Source organism: Dipodomys ordii, unplaced genomic scaffold, assembly GCF_000151885.1.
Source record: "Dipodomys ordii isolate 6190 unplaced genomic scaffold, Dord_2.0 Scaffold67, whole genome shotgun sequence".
Taxonomy (NCBI): domain Eukaryota; kingdom Metazoa; phylum Chordata; class Mammalia; order Rodentia; family Heteromyidae; genus Dipodomys; species Dipodomys ordii.
This window is the reverse complement of record NW_012267283.1, coordinates 11,380,417-11,407,567: the sequence shown is the minus strand read 5'-3', so window position 1 is coordinate 11,407,567 and position 27,151 is coordinate 11,380,417. Positions and strand designations below refer to the sequence as shown.

At 44.2% G+C, this 27,151-nt stretch overlaps 1 protein-coding gene across 1 annotated transcript in view; it reads left to right on the top strand.

The window, feature by feature from the left end:
- The window catches only part of Tmod1 (tropomodulin 1), a 67,134-nt gene that overhangs the window by 19,514 nt on the left and 20,469 nt on the right, over positions 1-27,151 (top strand). Inside the window, exons 3-6 of the mRNA XM_013023332.1 lie at positions 10,989-11,145; positions 15,940-16,059; positions 25,268-25,357; positions 26,900-27,030. Coding sequence (XP_012878786.1) covers positions 10,989-11,145; positions 15,940-16,059; positions 25,268-25,357; positions 26,900-27,030 — 498 coding nt within the window. The remainder of the gene's footprint in view (positions 1-10,988; positions 11,146-15,939; positions 16,060-25,267; positions 25,358-26,899; positions 27,031-27,151) is intronic.

Sequence of the window (27,151 nt, the reverse complement as noted above, 5' to 3'; positions counted from 1 at the left end):
TCTACCACTTGTGCCATTTCTGGATTTTTCTGCTTATGTGGTGCTGAGGAATCAAACCCAGGGCCTCATGCTATGCAAGGCAAGCACTCTACCACTGAGCTACCTTCCCAGTCCCAAATCATGCCTTTTTTAAGCCTAAGGTTCAAGGTGTTGGAGTCCCCATCCTGTCTGTGCTCCAGATGTAGGCATTGGCTTTTCCTTCTTCAAATCTCATGTCTTCTCTCTGTAAAACTGGCAACACTGGCCCAGATGGCCTTGGATGACTCCTCTAGTAAGATTTCCCAGGCCATTCCTAACTGGTCTTATTACCTGAACTCAGTGATTGTGCCAGAGCGTGAGATGTTTTTTGGAGGTTATATAATTGTTAAGCCTCATTGTCATGTGACAAAGTGGAGTACAAGGACTTGGAACGCAGCTCTATTGGCAGCAGAGGGTTCCAAACTTTTGCACATTAAAAAGAAAAAAAAAGTTTCCGAAACTTTCTATCTCTCACTCTGGAAAAACTGGAGCTTATTATCATGAGATGGTTGTACTGGACTCCCTTGGGAAAGGAATGCTTCATGGAGCTAAAAGTATCCTCTGTTGTCTGGTTCTCCAGAGGTTCTGCCCTTTCTCTCTGGAGTTAAGTGGATGCTATCCTGAAGCTGGGCCAACCTCCCTGCTCAGCTCGCCTTTGTGCTAGGCAGATGGGAAAGCAGGCAACATCCAGAGAAGCTTGAGGATGGCAGGTCACACTGACTTGTGTGGAAATGGTGAGTGGACAGGATATTGAGTGCTCCATAGATACTTACTTAACACTTAATGGGTAAAACCCCATATGGATTATCTGTCTTCTGAGAGGGTTCAGTGCCTAGCCCCATTAGAAAAGAATTAACCTGTCCAGGAGGCAAACTGGATGCTTCTGGGATTCCTTTTGGATAGAGTGTGGCAGCCCAGGAATCTGTGAGATTAAATACCACTGCGGTGAGGGGGCTTTGGACACCTGTCTTCCAGATCACTGCTGAGATCTAGGGTTTGAACACCTGCTGAGCAGCTCCCCTTCCTCTCCCCACCCCCTTCCTTCTGGTCTCATTAAGCAGCCCTGGCAATTATCAGCAAATTGATTTTTTTCCTTCCAATTTAGTTTCCTTTCAAGTGGCTAGGTTATTTTCAACATATATAATAATCCTTTAAAAAGAGAAATTAAGAATCGTTGATACAAGAGTTTAACTATAAATATTGTTTGTTAATGAAGCATGGAGAAAATGGTGGAATATTTCAGAAACTTCTTCTACAAGTGATACATATATTTACAGGATCTTCTGAAGGAATTGAGTCCTAAAAGTTGATTTTTAAAGCCAGTAGTTGAGAATCGGTGACATAAGATCATCACAAAAATCTTAATAGAAATAGCAGATTCTGCAAAACTCAAAATCCTACCCACTGAGATGCTCTGGCATTTTTAGGAGTATCGTATCATAAAACCTCCTAAGGACTCCTACAGATCAACCCTCACAGGCTGTGGTTAATTCCATCCTATTAGTAAGGCGGTGGGCTACACTTAGGCAAACACTGCCTTTCCCAGCCCCATGTGTCAAGACTATCAATTGAGAGAAGAAATAATGGAAGGAAAAAACCTAGCATTGTAAACTCCCAGAGCCACAAGGCACTGGGAACCATTTAGCACCCTCCCCTCCCTGCCCTATGTATATCAGAAGTACAGAGCAAAGACCCTTTCCTCATGGCCCCCTTCATGGCCCCCCTGGGCTGTTCACTGGTTCTATTAAGCACCACCAAATTCTCATACCCATCCATAAGTATCACCATGGCCATGTTAGTGAGCTCCAAGCAACAGCAGGCTGTGAGCTGAGAAAAGGGAAAGGACTCAGTCAAGGTTGCACATGAAGCAGATCAGCAGCAGAGCCAGCCGGAGGACCTGTGGCTTCAGGTGGCTCAGCAGACTCTCCATCCCATCCTTTCTCCTTGCCCCAGGTTGGGTCCTTAAGGCCCTGGGGCCCTCCTGGCCATCCTACTAGTGACCAAGTTTAGTTCACAGGCCATGGCTCTCTCTTGTAACACAAACCGGCAGAATCACAAGCCCAGGACAGAAGTAAACAGTTGAAATGGAAAGAAATAAATCTCTTCTCTAAAAATAGGCTCCCATCCTTAGAAACTCTGCCGGCAGCCTGCCATGTACAGATCTGGGATGGGCCTGGCAGGGTGAGGGCGAGCCAGGCCAGGCGCAGTGTGTCCCCACCCCACCCTTGTCTCCTGGCGCCATGACAGTACCCCCACCCTCCTCACCCGGCTCACTCTGCAGTGCCTCCAGCAGATTCCCCTCTTCCCTTGGGTCATAATCCTTAATTTCTCTAGGCCTCACTCCCTGACCCTTCTGGCTAAGTCCTGGCACAGCACCTGTACCACAACAGATACAGCTTTCCTTCTGCCATGACATGTTTAACAGGAAGCACTGGAAACTCAGTGAAGAACATAGAATACCCCTGACTATGTTTCACCACCTCAACTTAACAAATGTTAACACTTTGCCTTCTTTAGTTGAAAACATCCTTGCAAAGGAAAGATGCGATTATAGTCTGAACCCTGCCTTTTACCACCTCTCGAGCCTATTCCCCACCTCTCCCATCCTGAGTGCTTTGCGGTACAAAGTAACTGAATACCCAAATACACACAGCATCAAGATGCTAGTGAATCATAATGATTGCTAATGAGATGTAAATGAACAAGGAACAGGGACCCATTCCTTCAACTTGGTTCAGCTTTTACTTTTCTGATCTTAAAAGAGACTTGAATATTAAATATATACATATATATATATACATATATATATATATATATATCCACTTGCTGGGCACCAGTGGCTCATGCCTATAATCCTAGCTACTTAGGAGGCTGAGGATCACAGTTTGAAGCCAGCCCTTGCTGGCTTCACTTAATTGGTGACATTGATCAGGATACAGTGTATTCCTAAAGTGTTTTGTTATATAACACCCCCTCTATACAACTACTTAAAGATAATTTTTTTGAAAAGGCAAGTAGAGCTATGGCTCCAGTAGTAGAGTGCTAGTCTGGACCAAAAGAAGCCAGGGACAACACCCAAATCCTGAGTTCAAGCCCAAAGACTGGCACAAAACAAAAAAGTTTACTTTCCACATAAGCTTCAAGGAAGAAAAGCCATAGCAGAGCCACTGCTAGGGATGCAATAGCTGAACTCTGCCTCCATGGCAGCACAATGGAGAGCATGGGGACTGAGGCAAAGGTGAACCAGTCTAAATGACACCTGCCTCTCTGCCCTTCCAACTGATGTAGGCTCAGTGATGCCAGATTGTCTAATGCTTTGAGACCTGTTGGAATCCTGGCTTTTTATCCTAAAATGTTGGCAGTTTTAATTCAAATGCACAGACTAAGCAAAACAAACCAAGTTTCTGCACCTAATTGGACTATAGGCCTTCTAGTTTGCAACTCTAGTGCTCTCTCTCTCTCGCTCTCTCTCTCTCTCTCTCTCTCGCTCTCTCTCTCTCTCTCTGGATGTGTGTGAGCTCTCAGAAGGCTGAGACAGGCAGGTCTTTCAGGAATTTGATTGATGCTAGTCTGGGCTGCATAGTGGTAACTCTATCTCAAAAAGAAAAAAGTACCTGTCTGCAGGGAGAGCCCCTGACAGTATTGCCAAGGGTCTGGCAGTTGCCGTTGTCCTTTGGATGGCTATTACTTCCGGGTGTGGCCATGAAGGCTTGACCAGACTAAGGTGTTAACTTTGGAGTTACACAACTGTCTGTTTTGTGAGTTTGTTTTTTTTTTGGTGGTATTAGGATTTAAACTCAAGGCCTCTTACTTGCTAATCAGGCACTCTACCACTAAGTAATGATTCTAGCCCCACATCTGAGTTTTAATGTGACAGCATTTGAAAGGAAGACATCATTTTAAAAACCAAAAGTAGATGATTATAGGAAAGGTGGGTTAATTTTTCCCCTATCTGAATTTCCAAGAGCATACTAAACTTTTATTTCTGTAATATGAAAAACTTTTAGTTAACCTATGCATGTACCTCTTTCTTCCTCTAGCCTAGTTTGGTGTATACAGAGCCCCCAGTCAATATTTGTGGAACAGATAAATGAATACCTTGACTTTATCTACATGGAATTTTAGTCTGGTAAAAACCTTAGATCAGACATGGCAAAATGGCAAAATGTGGCTGAGCCTGGCTAGTAGGCCTATTTTATGTGCTCTGAGCATATAAAAGCACCACTGCTTTGAAAATGTTTGATCTACATTTTAACTTTATTTGTTAAGTCATAAAGCTTGAATTCAGGGCCTGGGCACTGTCACTGAGCTTTTTTACCACTTTGAGCCACAGTCCCACTTCTGGTTTTTAGGTGGTTAATTGGAGATGAAAATCTCATGGACTTTCCTGCTCTGGCTGGCTTCAAACCATGATCTTCAGATCTCAGCCTCCTAAGTAGCTAGGATTAGAGGCTGAGCCACCAGTGCCCAACTATATGTTAATTCTTTAACATTGAGACCATTCACATAAAATCAAACAGATCAAACCACGTCATCATCATTCCTCCATGTTAACAGTTTACTGGAGCTGGGTAGTATGGAGTCACAAAAGCTCCAGTGTGCCACAGTCCTCATTATTCCCAAGTTCTAAGAACTGTAATTTTAGGTTAAAACCAGAATACATCTAGAAGTCCATCTTCCCTAAAACTCACACTGACTTTCCTGCCAGGGGATAAAGATCACTTAGGCATTAGTCACTGCTTTTCTCTCATAAGTAAATTTCCAACCATATATACGGTCATGAAGATTTGCTCAGTCTTGACACATGAAGCTCTATCCCAGAACAAATCTTATCCTTAGCCAACCTGCTCATGTGATTAGTGCATGTGATTCTGGGATCCCCTGGTTCAGAACAATAACTGTTTGATGGGATTCATGGATGCTTCCTCTTAAACTCCCTTCCCAAAGAGCCTGGCCAAGCACATTGGCTGTGCTTGCATGCAGTTTTCAGTTCCTTGGGGGTTAAATGGCTCCAGGTTCCCCTGGGCATCAGGAGGTATTTCTTTTACAGGTGACATGCAGGCTGGTCATAGATTATTCTTGCTGTTTAGTGGAGTTGATCTTGATCGTCATGTATCCTGGGAAATCACCATTTCCCTAGACTTTTCTTTCGTTCTTTTTTTTTTTTTTTGGTTGTCCTGGGACTTGAACTCTGGGCTTGGGCACTGTCCCTGTGCTCTTCAGCTCAAGGCAAGCACTCTACCGCTTGAGCCACAGTGCCACTTCCAGTTTTCTAGTGGTTTATTGGAGATAAGAATCTCACGGATTTTCCTGCCCTGGATGGCTTTGAACCTCGATCCTCAGATCTCAGCCTCCTTAGTAGCTAGGATTACAGGCATGAGCCACCAGCGCGTGGCCCCTATTGATTTCACACCTACCATTCACTTCCCATCTGCCTCTTACTCCAACTCAGAGCCTGTGATAGGTTCATGGCCCAGCCTCTTATCACACTGCCTGGACACATGGTAACTCACTCAATAGATGTTTGTTAATTCAATAAGAAATAAAGGCATGGAAGGTACATTTCTAACATGCATGGTGCTCAAGTAGGCTCCTAGTTACAGCCAACAACAAAATGGTAGCGGGACCACTCTATCTCTGTCTCTGTCTGTCTCTGTCTCTCTGTGTCTCTCTCTGTCTCTCTCTCTAACTCCCACTGTTGTCTAACCTGGATCTGAGAATCACTGGTAGGTTCTAAAAGTCATGAGAGAGCCCAGGGAGTATTTTCTCACCCACTTAACTTTCCACACCTAATTGATACCATAAAAACAGGACTTTGTTTTTAATGGGACTACCTCTAGCCTGGATAGACTCAGTACCACTGTTGGCCCTCCCTCCCGAAGAGCCCTTGCCTCTCAACCTTCCACTACAGGTACCTTTGTTTATCAATTTAACCATCTCGATCTCTCTTGCCTAGGTAAAAAACATATCACACCATTTATCCAGGGGGAAGTGCACAATTCCAACATTTAAATTATATTCATAGTTCTACGCCTATCACCGTAATCAATTTTAGAGCATTTTCATCACCTCAGAAAGAAACTTCACTCCCCGGTACCCCAACTGCCCCCAGCTGGCTTAATTAGCTCAGGCTGAGTGATTTAAGCAAAAGAAATGCATATTTTATGTCTGTAATCCTAGCTACCCAGGAGGTTGAGATCTGAGGGTCGAAGTTTGAAGCCAGCCCAGCCAGACCTTGAGACTTGTGCCCCCAATTAACCACTAAAAACAAAAACAGAAGTAAAGCTGTGGCTAGCCTTGAGTAAGAAAACTTAAGGACAGCACCCAGACCCTGAGCTCAAGCTTTATAACAGGCAAAACGAAAAGAAAGAACAGGTTGGGGCAGCACGGGAGGGCGGGGGGGCTGGCATACCCCAGATCCAGGCTGGCAAGGTTGGTTTCTGGTAGAGGTTTCTCTTCTAGCTTGTAGTTGGCTGTCTTCTCACCATGCTGGCTTGTGGGTGACAGGGGAGTGGGGCTTACAGCAAGCTCTCTTCCTCTCTCTTTTGTGATACTGGGATTTTGAACTTGTGGTCTTACCCTTGCTAGGCTCTACCATTTGAGCTCTACCTGTAGCCTATTCTCTTCTAGTTACTTTTCAGATAGAGCATTGCACCATCCATCATCTTTGCTTCTCATAGGCTGGGATTACAAATATATGCCATCTCACCCAATCCCATTGTCCCTTTTTACAAGGCCGTGACCCCTATTGGATCAAAGCTCCTTCCTTGTGACCTCATTTATTCCAGTCACCTTCTTGTATGCCTCATGTCCAAGTGCAGTCACATTGGGGGTTAGGGCTCCTCCATACGAGGAGATGAACACAGTTGGGTCTATAGTACTAATCCCAGAGCAGCCATTAATTTACATTCTGTCTCTGTATATTTGACTATTCTGGATGTTTCATATAATATGTGGCATATATATGTAACCTGGTACATCTGGCTTCCTTCACTTAGGAAAACATTTCCAAGGATCATTCATGTTGTGAATCTTCAGGCTAAGTGATCATTGCATACCTTTACATTAGTCAATGGACATTTAACTTTTTTCTGCTTTGGGCTATTGTGAAAAATGCTGTTATGAGGATTCATGTACAAGCTTTAGGGTGAACCTTTCTTTTAAATTCTTTTCTGTTGGGTGGGGGGTGAGGGGAGGATGGGAAGGGATGGGAAGGGGAAACAAAGGAGGAGGCTACAATGCTTGATAAGAAATGTACTCATTATCTTGCCCATGTAATTATAACCCCTCTGTACATTATTTTCATAATAAAAAATAAATTAAAAAGAGCCGGGCGCTGGTGGCTCACGCCTGTAATCCTAGCTACTCAGGAGGCTGAGATCTGAGGATCACGGTTCAAAGCCAGCCCGGGCAGGAGAGACCGTGAGACTCCTATCTCCAATAAACCACCAGAAAACCGGAAGTGGCACTGTAGCTCAAGTGGTAGAGCGCTCGCCTTGAGCTGAAGAGCTGAGGGACAGCGCCCAGGCCCAGAGTTCAAGCCCCACAGCCGACCAAAAAAAAAAAATTAAAATGAAAAAAAATAAATTCTGTTCTACCTCTAAGTGCAATATCTGGGTCATTCTGGTAATTCTAGATTTCACTCTCTTATAAACAGCCAGAGTGATTTCCAAAGGGGCTGAATCATTTTCTAGCCCTGCTTAGCAGTGCTCCACATCCTTGCCAACACTTATTATTGTCTGTGTTTTGGTTGCGTCCATCACAGTGGCTATAAGGAGGGATCGCATTCTGGGCTTCCTTCACTTTGCCTGGTGGCTAAGGTGCTAGCTATGGTCTCATGTGCTTGATGGACGTTTTTGTATGTTCTCTGGAGAGAGATCTATTCAGATACTTTACCCATTTTTAATCAGCTTACTTGCCTTATAAGATCATAAGAGAAATGTATGTATTCTACATATTAGAGTCTTATCAGATAAATGACTTACAAATACTTATCCCAGTGTGTCTTTTCACTAATGTCTTTTAAGCACACATGTTTTTAATTTCAGTGAAGTCTATCCAATCCATCTATTTTTTCCCTTTGTTGCTTATTGTTTTTCTGTCATATCTAAGAAACCATTGCCTAGTCCAGAGTCACGGAGATTTATTTATGCCTATGCTTTCTTCTAAGAGTTTTATAGTTTTAGGTCTTTGATCCATTTTAAGTTAATATTTATATACAGTGTGAGGTCATGTGCTGATTTTGAAAGCAAGTTAAAGTGATAAATAAGCGCTTAAAAGTATGTGACTATCTTTGGTTCTAAATGAAAACCATGTGATACTTCATTAAATGTACCCTTTAATGGAAAGAAAATAAACTTAACCCAAAGGAGGAGGATACGGTCCACATTTCCTTTTAAAAATTGAGACGCTATGGATTGTTAGAAAAGACCTTTAATATTTTTGTTTTACAAAAATCAACTTTTTCCAATAAGTGCTTAAATAAAGCCATATTTTAACATGCTATGCAAGTGATATTTTAGATACATTAAAAAAAAACATCTTCAGCCAGGCTCTGGTGACTCACGCCTATAATCCTAGCTACTCAAGAAGCTGAGACCTAGAAGATCATGGTTTGAAGCCAGCCCAGGAAGAATAGTCCTCCAGACTCCAGAGACCAGAGAGGTTGCTGAACCATCTGCAATGCACAGAGCAGCTCCAGAATGAGGGTGCAGTTAGCTCAAAATGGCCGTTGTGAGATTGAGAAACCCTGCTTTATCTAAATCAGTGGCTGCCATCAGGTAGACTCAAAAAGAGATGCAGCTGGGCACTGGTGGCTCATGACTGTAATCCTAGCTACTCAGGAGGTTGAGATCTGAGGATCTGGGCTCAAAGTCAGCCTGAGCATGAAAGTCTGTGAGACTCTTATTGCCAATAAACCACTCAGAAAACCAGAGGTGGCACTGTGGCTCAAGTGGTAGAGTACTAGCCTTGAGTTGAAGAGCTCAGGGACAGCGCCCAAACCCCTAGTTCAAGCCCCATGACCAACAACAACAAAAAAGGGATGGGGGATGCAAGTTTACAAACCATTCTCCAGCCCTGTATATTTCTCCTATCATGATAGTGATGAATCACTCCCTGCCACCCATGTGTTTATTTGGACAACTGATTTGTTAAAATGTATTTTGTCTTCTCATCACGATGGTAACAAGTTATGGTTTTGGAGTGCTGGCTATGTCAGCACTGGGCCGAGCACTCTCCTTGTGCCATTACATTTAAAGTTCCTAAGAGAGCGCTGCTTGTCAGTGTTCCCCTTTCCTACAGTGCAGTTAGGGGACTTGCCCAAGGTCACAGTGGTTACCAGGTGGGGCAAAGCTTGCCATGAGCTCAGTTGTGAAGTGCAGGCAGGCCACGGAGCTGCTGGCTTAGCCATGGACAGCCACAGACAGGTCCTACAGGGCAGCGAAGGGTGTCCTCACTCACTTGCTCTCAGGAAGCATCCTGAGTAGACACACACACACAGCTTGGCCGCAGGAAATACCATCTACATGGACCTGCCTGCTGAGGCGTGGCTCATCTAGGAGCACCACCTGTCCTGCCTGCCATGATGAACCATAGCTGAAAACCAGTGCTTAAGAAAAACTGGGGCATGTGCAGCCTCACCCACCCCCAAGTCAGCAAAGGCTCTCATAAAATGCCCTAGCCTCTCTGGCCTAAATCAATTCGCATATACCCCAACCCCACCCTCGGACCCCTTTACCCCCCCCCACCTTTGCACTCTGTGCGCGTGCACACACACACACACACACACACGCACACACTTGTACTCATACTTACTGAGAGAGTACTGTAGTTGGACAATGGGGCAGCATATCTAAGGAGCTCAGTAAAGGAACCATGTGAGAGTTCGGAGGCAAGCATTTGGTAGGCACAGAGATTCCAGATGGAATGACTCTCTAACCTAGCCAATTCTGGGGTTCAGCAGGAGGCTGCACACCTGCCTCCAGATGCAAGGAGAGTGAGGGTGGGGGGAAGCACACGCATTAGAAATAAAGCTTGCCTGCTCCAAATCCAAGAGAAGACCCTGAGTTTGTTCCTGATGTGCCCCTGAAACTCCAGAGCAAGTCTCCCCTCACTTCGTCTTGAAAAGAGGCTACGTGCACCAGGTTATAGCATGTTTCCAGCACTTCCTTTGACTCTTGAAGGAGCCTGGGGGCTGAATTAAAGCGAGATTCACATCCACCCTAATTAGGAATCTGCTTTGGTAGTGAGCCCACACCTAAGAGCCTGCCCATGTTTGAAGAAGAGAGTGCAGCAATTGGTCAGTGCTATCTTTCTTAAGAGACCCATCTCCAAGGGCGACGTTCAAAATATTTAACAGCCAGCGTATCAGGACTATACACCCGCCAGAGCCTACAAGGCCCAGTAGGATACCCCTCTCCAGCCTTGCCCATCTTGTGGCTCTGCCCAGCCTTTCTCCTGCTTATTCGGGGTCCCACCTCTTTATGCCTGATTCTACATTCCAAGGCTCTGCTTCAACACTCCCCCCCCTCCACCTTCCGCTTTTCCCTCCAGCTACTAGATATACCACTGCTCTAAATGTCTCTGTACATCCAACTCCAACTTAATCCTACTTACCACTCGACAGGTGCCCTGAGCACTCTGTGCTCAGCCTGTGTGAGATCCCCTGTCTCCTGACCCCTGGCCTTTATAAAGGTTACAGGCAGGGACACCAGAGGATTAAGAAATTCTTAGCTCCAGCCTGTCTTGGCTGGCTTCTGCCTCCCGGGTGGTCACGGGAAGTCTCTGTCTCTCTTGGACTATCTCATTCTTCGCATGTAAAGGAGGAACTTGGGTGGATTTTGCTAGCCCTGAGGTCCCTGCTGACCTATGATGAGTTCTGGGGAGTTGCAAGTCTGCAGCAGTTGACCGCTCTCTCTTTCTCTCTTTCTCTCTTCTCTCTCTCCTGCTGCCCATCACCTCCACCATAGAATGCTCTGCTGCCTGCGGGCCTGAGGCAGAAGGACCAGACCACCAAGGCGCCCACGGGCCCCTTTAAGAGAGAGGAGCTCTTGGATCACTTGGAAAAACAAGCCAAGGAATTTAAGGACCGAGAAGACTTGGTCCCCTACACGGGGGAAAAACGAGGTACTGAACAACACACTCTTGTGAACATGTCAGTCACAGACATTGCTGAGGGCACCTTTGTGCTGGGCCTGGGGTTGGGCCGGATGTGCATCAGCTAGATGTCAAAACAATCCCAACCCTGAAAGCATCAATGCACAGCATGGATTTAGTCCATGTTGGGTGGACTGGGAAAGAGCTTCACCTAGACCAGCAAAACTTCTCAATTTCCCTTCGGTAGGGTATCTTAGTTTTCATCCAAACCTCAACCCTTTTGAGAGAGAAAGAACATCAGGCCCTCAGAGGCTCCAACAAAGCCATCCTGTGCAAACAAGTAACAAGAGATGTCACCCAACTCCTTGTACTCTGATTCTTTCTGCTCTTTTCTCCAAAGTTCTCTCATTCTGGCAACTACATTGTCCCTTCCTTTGCCTGTCTCTCTAAGGCTGCTCCAGCCTAAAACAGGCCCTCTAGAGCTCCCCCAGGGAAACTCTCCAAATATCTCCCTTCCAGGCCTTCCTCTCTCCTCCAAACTATCCTGTCCTTATTCATGGCACCAGTCATTGTCATGACTGAGTTCCTTTTTAGCCATTTTATTTTCCTTGTATGTTCCCTCTTTCCCAGATCTCTGGAATCTGATATTAGCATAGAGGTCACAAGACATTTTTTCCCCAAAATGATTTTGTGATGTGTTTTGCTTGGAGAGATCATGGATATCTGCTGCTGTAAACAGTTTAAACGACAGAGTAATTTTTTCTACTGGAAAATAAGTACCAATTCCATTTTAGTGAAGATCTTTCCTTAGTGAAGACATTTATGTTCTTCCTATGCCCTCTGGCCCTATTCCACTCTACTCCTGGTCCAAGTTACATCTTTCACCTGTGCTATTTCACAGCCCGGTCACCGCTCTCCTTACTCCATCCTCCCTTCTTTACAGACTAGTCTCTATTAACAGCCAAAGTGAGCAAGGAGTTTTCAGTTGAAGTAAACCGGACATATCATAAAATGAAACTACTTCAATGGTGTGGCTGTGCAGCCACCGCCTCTATCTAGATCCAAATTGCTTTCCTCACTCCAAAATAAAATTAGGGACCTCCACTCATCATCTGGTCCTCACATATATATCTTTGGATTTACTTCTAGATATTTTCTTTTGCTTTCTTTCTTTTTTTTGGGGGGGGGGTCCAGTCATGGGGCCTGAACTCTGGGCCTGGGCGCTGTCCCTCAGCTCTTCAGCTCAAGGCTAGCGCTCTACCACTTGAGCCACAGCGGCTCTTCTGGCTTTTTTCTTTTTGCTTATGTGGTGCTGAGGAATCAAACCCAGGGTCTCATACATGCAAGGCAAGCGCTCTACCACTGAGCCACATTCCCAGCCCACTTCTAGATATTTTTTATAAGTGAAATCACCCAATATGAGTTTGTATGTCTGGTTTCTTTTGCTTAGTATTTTTTCCAGACTCAAACATTATAGGTATGTCAGTATTTTGCTTCTTTTTATGACTGAACAATATTTTTGTTTATCCATTCATGCACTGATAGATAGTTCTTTCTTTCTTTCTTTCTTTTTTTGGTTGGTCTTGGGGATTGAACTCGGCTTGAGTGCTGTCCCTCAGCTCTTCAGCTGAAGGCTAGCGCTCTGCAGCTTGAGCCATAGCGGTTTTATGTGGTTTATTGGAGATAAGAGTTTCACAGACTTTCCTGCCTGGGCTGGCTTTGAACCATGATCCTCAGATTTCAGTCTCCTGAGTAGCTAGGATTACAGGCATGAGCCATGGGACCCGGCTAGGTAGTTATTTCTATCATTTGCCTTCTGTGATTCAACACTCTTCTGCAAGTGTTTGTTGGAATACCTGTTTTCAATTTCTTGGGGGTATGTATCTTAAGAGTAGAACTGATGAATCATGTAGTAATTCCATGTGTAATTCTGAGGAAACTCCCAAAATTATCTTCCGGAGTGACTACCGTTTTTCATCCTCAAAAGGAATATATAAAGGCTTCAATTTTCCTAATTTTTACCAATGCCTATTTTCCACTTTAAATTTTTAATTAATGTGTTAATTGTACAAAAGAATTTTGTGGTGAAATTTCCATACATGCATATAATGTTCTCTGTTCAAATTCATATCCTCTATTACTCTTCCTTATCTCTCTCATCCATTTTTAAACAGTTGTAAGGGGTTTCATTACATTGTTTTCATATAGGTATAGGAAGTATTTTGATCATGCTCATTTCACACTCCTATTTTTTGCATATCCCTGGTGGCCAGTGATTTTAGGTATCTTGTCATAGGTTTGTTAGTTATGTATAAGTCCTCTTTGGAGAAATGCTCATCACAGTCCTTTGCCCATTTTAAAGTAGAGTCATTTATCTTTTTATTGTTGAGTTATCAAATTATTTTTTTGTATCCTGGAAATCAGACCATTATCAGATATGATTTGTGAATATTTTATTCCTTTCTGTCTGTTCATTTTATTTCTTTCCGTTGTCTTCTCACTATCTTGAAGCACAGAATTTTTCAATTTCAATTCCAATTGATCTAATTTTTTCTTTTTTGTTAATTGTGCCTTTGTGGGTATTCAAGGCTTCATTGCCAATTATAAGGTCATAATGACTTATGTCTGTGTTTCCTTCTAAACATAGTATAATTTTAGTTCTTATATTTAGGTTATTGATCTGTGTTAAGTTCATTTTTGTATGTGGTGTGAGGTGGGGATCCAGCTCCATTCTTTGACATGTAGATATCCAGTTGTATCAGCACTACTGGTTAAAGAGACAGTCATTTCCCATTGAATGGACTTGACACAGCTGTTGAAAATCTATTTGTCACAGATGGTTAGTTTTGCTTCTGAAGTCCAAATCCTACTCCATTGCCTTTGTGTCTGTCCTCATGTCAGTACCACATTGGTTAGCTTGTGGTTAAGTTTCCAAGATCAGTAAGTCAGTCTTCTATAATTTGTCTAAGATTGTTTTGCTTTTTGTGGTTCCTTACTATTCTTTACAAATTTGACTGTCTTTTTATCTTTTGAAAAAAATTGCACTTAATCTATACGTTGATTTGGATATTATTGCTATCTTAATAATATTGTATTCCAACCCATAAATTCAGGAATTTCCCTCATTTAATTGTTTTTTAAGAAGAAAATGTTTATTTTCTTCTAACAACATACTGTAGTTTCAGTGTATAATTCTTTTAAATTCATTTCCTTGTATTTTGCTCTTTGGATGATATTGTACATATAATTTCTTTCCTGATTTCTTTTGCAAATTTATTCACTGCTGGTGTACAGAAACACCATTTATTTTTGTACATTGATCTTATACTTGGAAACATCACAGAATTTAATAGTAGAAATTTAGTTTTCTCCATATTAAGACCATGTCATCTACAAAGAGAAATAATTTTACTTATTTTTTCAGTTTGAATTCCATTTTTTTCTTTCTGTGGTTTATTTTTATAGTCTCTAGTGTACTCTGACTAGGACTTTGAGTACAATCTTGAATAGCAGCAAAATAAAAGTATATATCCATGCCTGTTCCTAAGCATAGGTACTCATTTCCAATTTCTCTCAGGTCCCACACCAACAGGCCATCATCTCAGTGATGCTGTCCCTGACCACCTCTATCCTGCCATTTCCTATGCCCTTGACTGGCTTTGTCTTCTTTCACAATGCTCATTGCATCTGGAATCTCACCTGTTTCTTATTATCCGTTTCAGTACTCTAAATTGTAAGCTCTTAAGCTCTTAAAGGTCTTATTTATTGTTCAGCCCTAGAAAAGTGCCTGGCATGTAAAAAGCACTTAGTAAATTTCTTTCATGAATAAATACGTATCTCACACACCTATACTCAGGCCACACACATACACATACCACACCTATACTCATAACCCACATACCCACATGCATGTACATACACACCCCACACCACATATACACACGCATACAGTCTATGCTCTGTTACTATAAATGAATAGGAAAAAAACAGATCACTTGTAAAGAAAAAAAATTATTTCTACAGTTCTATAGTCTGGGAAGTCTAATTGCTGAAGAGAGCGTCCATGCTGTGTGATACTGTGTTGCAGAAGAGGACCTCACTGGGCAAGACAAAGCAATCTGCTAGTGTGGGTCTCTTCCTCTGCAGTCAGACACTAGTGCTTTCATGAGGCTCCCCCCGATTGGGTCTTCATCTAATCCTAATCACCTCCCTCAGGCCCCATACATCCATTTGCATATGACTTTGGGACTAGGTTTCCATCATGGAGACTCTAGGGGATATATACAAATTATAACATGGAATTTCTCACAAATAGAATTGAGTTGCTCACTCTGACTTACACTGTCACCAACTCAAGTGGACACTCGGCAGCCATCCCTAGGCCCCATTGGGTTATGAGCTTGTCACTTAAAAAAAAGAAGGTCCCATAAGGCTAGGATACATTTTTGCTCCCTATTTGCCTTTTAATAATCTAATCTGAGTGTGTGTTTTTTATATTTTTAGAAGTTTACAAGTTTCTCCCTCACATGAGAACCCATGGTCAGAGGTCTCTCAGCCCCTGGCATGCTATTATATTTCCTCTTGTAGTTTTTCCCACAGAGAGGTTGTTTAGAGGCATGACCAGTTCTCTTGCTAGAATAGTATACTTTGGCCAAGTTGTAGAGCCATTCTCCTCAACTGTGTGAGTGTTGTTGGGACCCGCCAACTCCAATTCCCTGGGGAAGGTGGTCATCAGACAAGAAACCTTCAAGGCCTCACAGGACTCTCCCATGATTTACCCGCACCATGGCTGCACACCTTGACAGGCACCCCATGTGTTTGCAGGCAAGATCTGGGTCCCCAAGCAGAAGCCAATGGATCCTGTGCTGGAAAGTGTGACTCTGGAGCCGGAGCTGGAGGAAGCCTTAGCCAACGCTTCTGATGCAGAACTCTGTGATATCGCAGGTAAGATCATTCCAGAAGTTTCTGCCTTTCTAAAGAGGGTTCTACCTCCATCTGCAAGGAAGTTTGCATTTCATTACACCAATGCCTTCTAACAAGGAGACCAAAAGTGTCTCCATGTTATTCATTATCAAAACCAAGCCCATCACACTACCTATCTTTCTGATGTTGCCATGAGACCCCTCCCTATTGATGAGCCAGTGTGGACCCTTTCCCCAACATTTGCATCAGGTCCTGCCCAAGCCACCTGGTTTGGGAGGCTCACAGATGGCTTGGAAAAGAGACACTTGATTTTGAAACTTTGAGCAGGCTTTGAGGGCTCTGCTATCCAAAACCCTCGGCCATCTGTGCCCTTCTCTCCCTATTGATGTCTAGTCATACTCCAGGCCCCTGCCTCCACCCACTGAGGGCCAACACTGATCCCTGGTGTTGTGCTTCCAGCTCAGTGAGTGGGTGGAGTTGGGGGCTGCTAACCATCACCCTGGTTCGTAGCAGGAGCCTGGTGAAGTAGGGAAGATGCCAAAAGCCAATGGTAGGAAAGAAGAAAGGAGGGACCCACTGAGATTGAGGTCCAGGGAGAAGCGGAGACACTTGACCCCAGTGACTAGGTGGATATTGGTGCTTTTAATGACAGAGGAAATGCTTGAGGCCACCCAGGGGGCCACCCAGGTGTTTGTATATGATAATCTGCTCTTCAAGGGGTACCTGTTCAGGATGGTGAGCTGAGTACAGTTAGTGTGCTTTCTACTACATAGCAGAGCATGGGTCAGGTGGGGCCTGAGCTCTAGGGTCCAGGGCCTGGCCAAGGGATGAGCCTTGGGATAGGGAGTCGGGGGGAGTGTCATGGAAATGAGACAAACCTACTATGGGCAGCCAACCACAATCTGAGAAGCAGAAGCAGAGTCGAGATAGGCAGAGCTATTTAAAGAGCCAAGGAGACACAAGAGTAGTCAGGAGACTCTGATACACTTAGACCAGAGGCCAGAGGGGCTGCAGCTGCTCTATGTTATCCTGTTTGCTGGCCTCTTGGATTCTTGGGGGTGCTGTGTATGACTTGATTATACTGTCTTCTGACCTTTTAGCCTCTCGGGGGTTGTGCACGACTCCTCATGATGTTCAGATGGGGCAAGGGTTAGGGACACTGCTCCCTTGCATTTGGGCCATGAGGGAGGGCAGTGACTTCAACTCCATACTTCAGTCCACACAGCCCTTCCCTCAAGAGGCAAATACTATGAGGAAGGACAAGGACATAGCAGAAGGCTGGGTGGCCAGGAGAACATGCTTCTCACTTTGTAGCACAGAAGGGCAAGTACGGCACCCTAACAGGATCAGAACACAACAGAACTGAACACGACACGACCTGGGTTGCTTGGTAGTGTACGATGATCTGTATGGTTTGGTAGTACTGGGGTTTGAATTCAAAGCTTCATGCTTGCTAGGCTGGTGCTCTACCATTTGACCCCTACCTCCAGACTTGCATTTTACTGGTTCATTACTGGAGATGGAGTCTAGTGAACTTTTCTGCCCAGGCTGGCCTTGAGATATAATCCTCCAGATCTCACCTTCCTAAGTATCTAGGATTACAGTATGTGAGGCCCTGGTACCCAGTTAGAGATGAATTTTGACAGAAGCCACCTGAGTCCTCTCAGAGCCTACAGTACACCCCCACCTTCTGGTGAGGGTCCCCATGACTTCCGGTTAGTTGGTGCTATCATTGGGAGGCCTGATGCCTTGTCCTCTCTCCATGTTTACTCCCCTGAGATGAGCTGTTTTTATCCTGGCCTTGCTCCCTCTGATCCTCTGCCTGACGTCACTCTCCTCATTAGTCTGCTGGCTTGGGGGAATTATCAAATGACTGCTGTCAGAACGGCCGGCTCCTGCTGTGTCCTGAGCCAAAACAGAACTGTCACGCTGTGCCGAGTTTCTGTGTGCTGCTTTCTCGAAACTATTTCTCTTTGTTTTTGTTGGCGGGCTAATTGTTATGATTTGTCCACAATTCCATACCCTTTTGATGTCCTAGAAGGAGCAGGAGGCTGTGAGTCCATACCAGTATTGACTGGCTGTCCCTGATTTCCTTTGGAAGGTGACAATGCCTCTGGGGAAGGAGGGAAGGGAAGTTTGCTGAGCAATGCCTGTGATCCAGGTACTGTGTGAGCTGTTTTCAGGACCATGTTGCATTTATCCACTCTTAGCAATCCTATAAACACATTCTACTATTGCCCCCATCTTATGCCAAGAGACCTGCTGTTCCCAGGGTTGGGTCAGATATCGAGGGTCCCAGAGGATGACAGGTATTGTGGCTACAGGTGCCAGAAAGCAGAACAGGGTGACTGAAGGACAGTCTCTCTGAACCAGTGGCTGAAGGCACTGGGGATTTTTAGAACCACCACAGTGGCAGTCCAGGCTCAGAACCTTCCTCAAGGATAAGGTGGGTGGAGCAGTATTATGCATGACTCATCAGAAGAAGAAAAGAGGGAGAGAAAGCCAAGGGTCTGTAGGTCACTGTTGGCTCATGTGCTCCACTTACAGGGAAGGCATCACCACCAAGATCGAAAGTATCTCACAGGGGACTGAGCAGAGCTCACTGGACCCTGACAGTGTCATGAGGCCTTGGATTGTAGCTCAGAGGCCATTGGGAGTCATCTATACACACTTGGGATTCTCAGTGCCTCCTGAATGCAGTCTTGACAGCCCTTGAGGACACTTCCAGTGGGATAGGATAAGGAAGGGAGTAGGATAAGAGACTCATCTTCCAGATAGGGGACCTGCTGGCCACCCTCTCCCAGTTGTTGGCTAGCCCTAGCTTCTAGGCAGGCCCAGCCTAGTCCTGTGTGGTTTCATCAGGCACCTGTCCTCTTCCTATTCTGTCTGATGTGGCCTATCCAGGGACAGTTCCATGGTACCCAAAATGGCACCTGAGACCTGAGTTGGAGCCAGTTTCTCCACCTGGCCTTGGGATACAGGAGCACACCTTGCGGCCATCTGCTCAGGGCTGGCCCAAGCTACTGGCAGCTGGTAAAGCTGGGGATGTGTGCAGTTATCACTCTGAGTCCGAGTGGAATTACAAACGGAGTGCTCCCTGCCAAGGCAGAGAGGAGGCAGAACTCAATGTTCTTTTTCAGGGTTCAAAAATAGTTCTTTTTTTGAGTTTTGAGGAAGATCTAGACTTTTTAAAAAGGAGAGAGAGAAAAAGAAAGAAATCAAGTTTTCCAGTGCTAAATTCAGCCTTGCCAATATCTACAAAGAAGGAAATAACAGGCTGTGTCAGGAAAGTTTTCTTCCTCTGCTCACTCCTGGCAGCATAGGGAGCACAAAACTGAGCAAGGAAGAAGTCACCATTTGTTTTTTTGTTTGTTTGTTTTTTGTCTTTATTGTTAATAAGTTTTTTTATTGTGAAAATACCGTACAGAGGGGTTACAATTACATGAGCAAGGTTATGAGTACATTTCTTATCAAGCATTGTTGCCTCCTCCTTTGTTTCCCCTTACGATCCCTGCCCCCTTCTTCCCCCCCTCCCCGCCAAAGTTGTAAAGTTCATTTTTCAACATAACATCTTGTACATCTCATTTTTGCATTGGGGCCACCTGTATCCCTATTTAAACAATTTGTTTTTTCCCTTCCCCTCCCAAATTATACCAACATCAAATACAGTGAAAATAGGGGTTATACAGTGGGGGAGGGACATACAAAGCAAAAAAGAAATCATCTTATAAATATGTTAGAAACAGTAGCAAGAAAGAAAAACCATTTGAGTCCTTATCTTGGGGTTCATTTCACTTAACATCAACTTATCTGACCATCAGACAAGAAGTCACCATTTGTACATAGAGCACTGGAAGGTAAGGCTAGCTTCAGGGTCTTGAGCTCTTGCTCAGCTTTTTGGCTCTCACAGCTGGTGCTCTACCACTTGAACCACACCTCTAGTCCAGTATTTTTCAAGTTGATTGGAGACAATTGTCTCATAGAATTTTCTGCCCAGGCTGGCTTTGCTTCTTGATTCTTCGGAGCTCAGCCTCCTGAATACCTATGATTACAGGTGTGCTTCTTCCTCTTCTCCATTCCTCCTTTTGGGAACCCTGATTTCCTTTGAGCTGTCAAATGGTCCTATTCCTTCTATTGCCTGCTATTGACGTAATTTATCTCTAGAGTATATGTTAGCAGTCTGCAGAATTTCCAGATTGACAAGATGTTTTAGAACCCTAGAACAGCTAGTGACCTAGTGGTTAGAATATTAACTTAGAGAATCCTTGCTAAGAAGTTTTGGAAAAAAAAAATCCTGGAAAATGGGAGATTGTCAGTGCTAGCCCTGGATGTTCATTGTAAAACATAGCCAGGATGGAAACGGGAAGAGTGCTAGTGACTGTGAAGTCCCATGGGAAGAGCAATGTTTGGCATTTAAATTCACTCCATTTTACAGCTGGGTAAACTAAAGTCCCCCACAGGGGATTGACTTGTGTAGGGCCATGCAGAAAAGTAGTACCAAGGCTCAAACTGAAACCCTGGGCTCCTTGCTCCAGGGCCTTTTGTAGCTTTGCTGCCTCTGCACCCCTCGCTAGCCCATCACAGGGCCCTGTCATCTAAGCAGCAAATGCATTTTCCATTTTCCACCTCCCTATATGCTAAGGGAGACCAGACAGCCAATAGCAGGTTATATTTTTCATAACCCAACAATCTTCCCAAACTCTGTTCCATACCTGTGCCCAGCATCAGCCCAGAGCTTCCGGAAGCTGCAGTGCTGAGGAGCTTAATGTGACTCACTTGCTCTGCCCCAGCCTCCACTCCTTCTGCCCACACAGACACAGCCTAAATTAAAACCCGGAGAGCTGAAAAAGCTGCAGATGCCTCTCTCCCTACCAGTCCTCCTGAGCGATGACCAGGCAAGTCTAATTTTAGCTGAGAAGACTTGGGGTGTGAGGAACAGACGGGGCTGTGAGATCACCTCATAGTTCTCAGCTCCCACAAAGCATGACAATCACCTAAGGAACAGAGAGCGTAAAGGCACGAACTTGTAATCCCAGCACTCAGAAGGTAAAGCAGAAGGATTGCGAGTTCAAGACCAGCCTGGGACAGAGCAGGCCCTGTCTCAAACTTCATTTAAGGAAAGTTAAAAAAAACTATATCTCCAGAGAGTTGCATGTTGGATCATGACTGAGAACCACTGGGTCTCAAATTTCCTTTGGTTGGATTGAGAAGGCCTCGGGGGAGGGAACTTGCCCAAGGTCAGTCACACTGGGGGACATGCAGAACTGGAACGTGGGTCTTCTGACCCTTCATTAAGAATTCTCATGTTGGCTCTCTAACTGGAAACTATCTAATGAAATGATTGAGGATTTAAAAATAACAAAACACTACCAACTATTGAGAAAACATCTATGGGGCAGGGAATATTAATGTTCTTCTCTGACCTCTGGAAGCCCATAGTCCAACAGAGGAAGTACGCATGTATTTGATGCCAGGAGTACTCTGTGAAATAAGGATACCAGGCTGATGGAAGAACTGGAGACAGAGAGGCATCATGGAGGCTCCCTGGAGGAGGAGGATTACCCCAAGTCTTGAAGGAGGGAAGAGTGGGTATATGTAATACAGGATGTCTAGTTGAATCTGAATTTTAGGTAAACAGTGACTAATATTTTAAGTATATTCCAAAAATGGCTGGGCATGGTTATTCATTGTCTCTCTGAAATTCTGGTTTTATTGGGTGTAGAGAATCACCAGCAGAAAGCTCAAGATAGACAAAAGAAGCGCAAGAATGGTTTGTGTCACTAAAGCTGAAGGATGTGAGTGAACAGCAAGGCTGTTGAGGCAGGACCAGCTCAGGAGAGCCGAGGAGCCAGACTCTGGAGTTTGGACTTAGCCTTCAGAAGTCACCATCCTCCCTCTAGACAGCCACAGAAGCCTTCCAGTTCCTGAACCCACATTTACCTCTCCCTGCATAGTGAGTTCTTCATACATTGCCAGAACTGGGGTCAGCCCATCTCAGTCCCTGATCAAGCCTTCAGTGACTTCCCACCCAGGTTCTTCCCTGAAAAGATGTCTAAACTCCTCATCTCACTCAACAGACCCTGCCTTGCCTGTGTGAATCTTGGTGTTATGGGGATTAAAGATGATAGTGATAGGCAAAGTTTCTCAACCTTGTCTGCCATTGGAATAGTCGGAAGAGCTTTTAAAAATTCAGGTGCCTGCTGGGCTTTGATGGCTCATGCCAGTAATCCTAGCTACTCGGGAGGCTGAGATCTGAGGATCATGGTTCAAAGCCAGCCTGGGCACAAAAGTCCATAAGACTCTGATCTCCAGTTAACCACCAGAAAACTGGAAGTGGCACTGTGGCTCAAGTGGTAGAGTGCTAACCTTGAGCTGAAGAGCTCAGGGACAGCGTCCAGGCCCAGAATTCAAGCTCCACAACCACCCAAAAACAAAAACAAAATGCAGTTGCCTATGGTCTACCTGATATGTGGATGTTAAATACAAATTGCAAGGAGATATGACAAAGTAATCAGGACTAGAAAAACAAAGAACCTCCACTCATCTTGTTGTATCATTACTAAATGACCCCATGCTATAGACCACATATATGGTATAGATATGCACATCTGAGGAAAAGTAGGAGGAAGATACAGAATCAGAGGGAAACAAGGGAAAACATACAACAGAGGGGCCCATCAGCTGCACTGGACATTGATGAAAATGAACTAAGCAACTCAAGGGCAGCAATGGGAGGGAGGAAATGAGAAGGATAGAGAGAACAGCTAATACTAAGCAAAAGGAAAGAAATGTATGTATCACTGATGTGGAAGAAATAGCTGTATTGTCAAAGCTTATAGAATTCACAAACTTTATAGACCACGATAATGATAATTTGCCTCATGAAGGTTAAAATGTGTTTGTGATTTTAACTATCACTATCTCAGAATACTATGAAATTTGTGAAATTTATTTAATCACTTAATCACAGCAAAAAAGTTTTTTTTTTTTTAATGCAGGTGCCTAACTGGCACCAGTGAATCACATCTATAATCCTCGCTTTTAAGGAGGCTGAGATCTGAGGATCCTGACTTGAAGCCTAGGCAGAAAAATCTGTGAAACTCTTACCTCTAATTAACCACCAAAAAGCTGGAAGTGGAGCTGTGGCTCAAGTAGCAGAGTGTCAGCCTTGAGCAAAAAAGCTAAGAGACAGTGCCAAGGTCTTGAGTTTAAGCCTCTCTCTCTCTCTCTCTCTCTCTCTCTCTCACACACACACACACACACACACACACACACACACACACACACACACACACATACAAATACAAATACAAATAATAATAATACAGGTTTCAGCCAGATGCCAGTGGCTCCTACCTGTAATCCTAGCTACTCACAAGACAGAAATCTAAGGATTTCATTTGAAACCAACCCAGGCCAAAAAAAAAAAAAAAAGGTGGGGAGGGGGGGTGGTAAAATGTCTCGAGACTCTTATTTTCAATTAGCCAAAAAAAAAAAAAAGCCAAAAGTAGAGGTGTGGCAGCTCAAATGAGAGAATGCCAGTCTTAGTTAAGTGAGAGCATGAGGCCCTGAGTCTAAGCCCCAGTAACAGTACACAAAAAAGAAAAGAAAAAGAAATTGCAGATGCCTGAGTTTCACCTCCCAAGACCAATTTGTTAGTTCAGGCCTTGGCATCAAGAGTTTTAAAAGAGCCGGCACCAGCGGCTCACACCTGTAATCCTAGCTATTCAGGAGGCTGAGATCTGAGGATTCTGGTTCAAAGCCAGCCCAGGTAGGAAAGTCTGTGAGACTCTTTATCTCCAATTAACCACCAGAAAACTGGAAGTGGTGCTGTGGCTCAAGTGGTAGAGTGCTTGCCTTGAGCTGAAGAGCTCAGGGTCAATGCCCAGGCCCAAAATTCAAGCCCCATGACTGACAAAACAAAACAAAAAAACCAACAACATAGAGTTGTAAAAGATTCCCAAGTGATTCTGGTGGGCAGACAAAGTGTCTTCGATGATCCAGAGCATCACTCAGGAGTGTGGAATATGGGGTGCCCTTGCCATCCTTGTTATTATCCAGCTTCATCTCTGCCTCTCTTCCTATCTGCCCCAAGCTCCAACCTCACTGCTTACCTCTGGCAACATTCAGTCATCCTTCTCTTCCCAAGTCCCTCCTTAATACCCTTCCAGAACACATTGTCATACCTGTGCTTACATTTCTAATAGTATGAGCATTTGCTTAGTGCTTCTATCCTCCAACAGACTATCAACTACATGGGCAGGGCCCCTGACATTCTTGTTTTCTCTGTCCCCGCACCCCAAGAGCTAGTGCTCAGTAAATGTTAAACAAATGAATGGATGAAAGAATGACATAGGAATGATGAGATTGTATTGGCATATTCAGAACGATCTTTTTGGCTATTCTGGGCTGAATGTGGGGAAATGGAAGGAAAGACTGAGGCCAGGACACTTGAGATTCCATGGCTATGACAATATGCATGCTCTCCCACCAAGGATGAGGTAATGTCCTAATAACACAATTGGGAGTTGCAAATACTGTAAGCCAAACAATCATTTAATACTCTGGCCTTCTGAACACTGTAGCTTTGCAACCCCCTTGGACTGTAGGGTCTCAGATGTTTCCCCTTGTAACTGTGAGGCTGGCTGGGAACTCAGATTCACTGCCCCTGCCCAGAATACCTTTCAGAATATTGCTAGCTTGGGAAAAGATTAAAATTAAATCAGAGTATGGTTTCATTTTCATATCATTTGTAAAGTGGAACATCCCCACATCAAGCCATTGTAAAGCCAAGATTATCTGTATAGCCAAGATATGATAAGGTCTTAATGAGGTCTAAGGTCTTCTCAGGGGAGGTGAGATACCCAGAGAGATCTGGGTGAAGCGGGGCTAATGGGCTTGGAGGAGAGAATGCCAGATAGCTGAGGTGCTGCCCTAGGGACAGACATGTGGAAGAGGGGAGGGCATGCATAGGAAGAGGCTTTGGCTAAAAAAATTTCCTCTGTGTTAGGCCAAATTGGATGGGACTTGCTGGTAGGACCACAGGGAGACTTTTTGAGTCTGTGGGCAGGATGGAGGTCTGCAAGTAACATAGACAGAAGTGAGAGTAGAAATAACATCATATTACTACACTTCCTGGCAAGGGCTTCTTGCCAGCAAAGCTCCTGAGGTGTGGAAGGTGGGTTCAGCAAGAATGGAGTCATAGGCCTTCCTTTCTTTGTTCCCGCAGCTATCCTGGGTATGCACACGCTCATGAGCAACCAGCAGTACTACCAAGCCTTGGGAAGCAGCTCCATCGTGAACAAGGAAGGACTAAACAGTACGTACGAGCCCTTCACTGCCTGGCATCCCCATCCTCACTGGGCCCCAAGGCTGGTTCACAGAGTGCTCCTTGGAAGAGAGACTAGTCCTTGTCTCTGGCTTTCTCTGTTCTCTTGATATTCTGTTCACTGCAGATGTTCTAAAGTTTTATGTAGCCAAATGTAGCCATGTTTTCCTTTCAGTCTCCTGGGATTTTATGGCTTGTTTACAAAGGCCTTATTTATCTTAAAATCCTATTTTCTTCCAAAGGTTTTAGACATTTACTCCTTATATCCAACTTCTTGTTTGTTTGTTTAATTATTTACTATTTGCCTTACTAGGCTTCGCTCTTGCTATGTAGGTCCTCTTTACTGCTTGAGCCATGCATCTTGCCCTTTTTCTTTTTTTTTTTTTTTCGGTGGGTCATGAGGCTTGAACTCGGCCTGGGTGCTGTCCCTCAGCTCTTCAGCTCAAGGCTAGTGCTCTACTACTTGAGCCACAGCACCACTTCCAGCGTTTTCTGTTTATGTGGTGCTAAGGAATTGAACGCAGAGCCTCATGCATGTGAGGCAAGCACTCTACCACTGAGCCACCTTCCCAGCCCATCTTTTGTTGTTTTGTTTTTTTAATAGGGTCTCTTGTTTTTCCTCAGACCTGATCTGTGATCCTCCTATTTATACCTCCTTCTTAGCTAGAATGACAGGAATACCCTACTTCACCCTTTATTATTTTTAGTTCTTTTTCTCTCTCTTCCTTTCTTTCTTTCTTTCTTGCTTTCTTTTTTTCTTTCTTGCTTGCTTTCTTTTTGTCTTTCTTTCTTTCTTCCTTCCTTTCTTTCTTTTAAATGGAGTGAACTTTTGCCTGAGCTGGCCTGAAACATAGCCTTTTCTATTTCAGCTTCTATGATATAGGTGTGAGCCACCACATTTGGTTTATATTCAACCTCTAATCCACCTAGAGTCACTCATGTTTGTGTGTACTTTAAGAAGAGGTTAAACTTTCATTTTTTTAATGGATATCCAATTATTCCCACACCATTCTTTGCAAAATGTATTCTTTCACCATTAATGTGAGCCTCCACCTGTATGTATTATCAATTTCTACCTTCTGTCTCACAAGTCACTTTGTCCTTTCCTGAGCCACTATTGCATTGTCTTAATTACTCTACTGCATTGTTCCAAGCAGATATTTTGGCCCCGTAGAGAAATGAGGATGCCAATAGAGTAATTATCCTTCCCTTTTGGAAGATGACTAGTGTTTCTCTCCCACCCAGACTACATCTCATTCTCACCAGAGCCCACTGAGGTAATGAACATAGGTAGAATGATTGTGCACACTTTATAAGTGAGGGCTCCAGTTCAGAGCATTGAAGTAATTTACCCAGTTCTTATAGGAAATCAAAGGCAGCATTCACAAACCCAGACCCCTGACTCCCTACAGAACTGCATTGGCACATCATCACCCCTAGTAGCCTACTTTCTCATGCCCTGAACCCTTGACAATGTTTCTTTTCCTTGCATTGGGAGAAAGTGAACCACCTTCCTTTTGTTGCTTACCCTAGGTGTGATTAAACCAACACAATACAAGCCTGTGCCCGATGAAGAACCAAATTCAACAGATGTAGAGGAAACACTGGAGCGGATAAAGAACAATGACCCAGAACTTGAAGAGGTTAACCTCAATAATATCCGGGTAAAGCCTCTTTATTTCACCGCACCTGTGTATGAGTAGGTGGAGAGGGTTGGTGCCAACATCCCAGGCTGTGCAGAGGAACGGGGTCCTGTTTGGACTCCAGGTTTTTCTGAATTAGAAG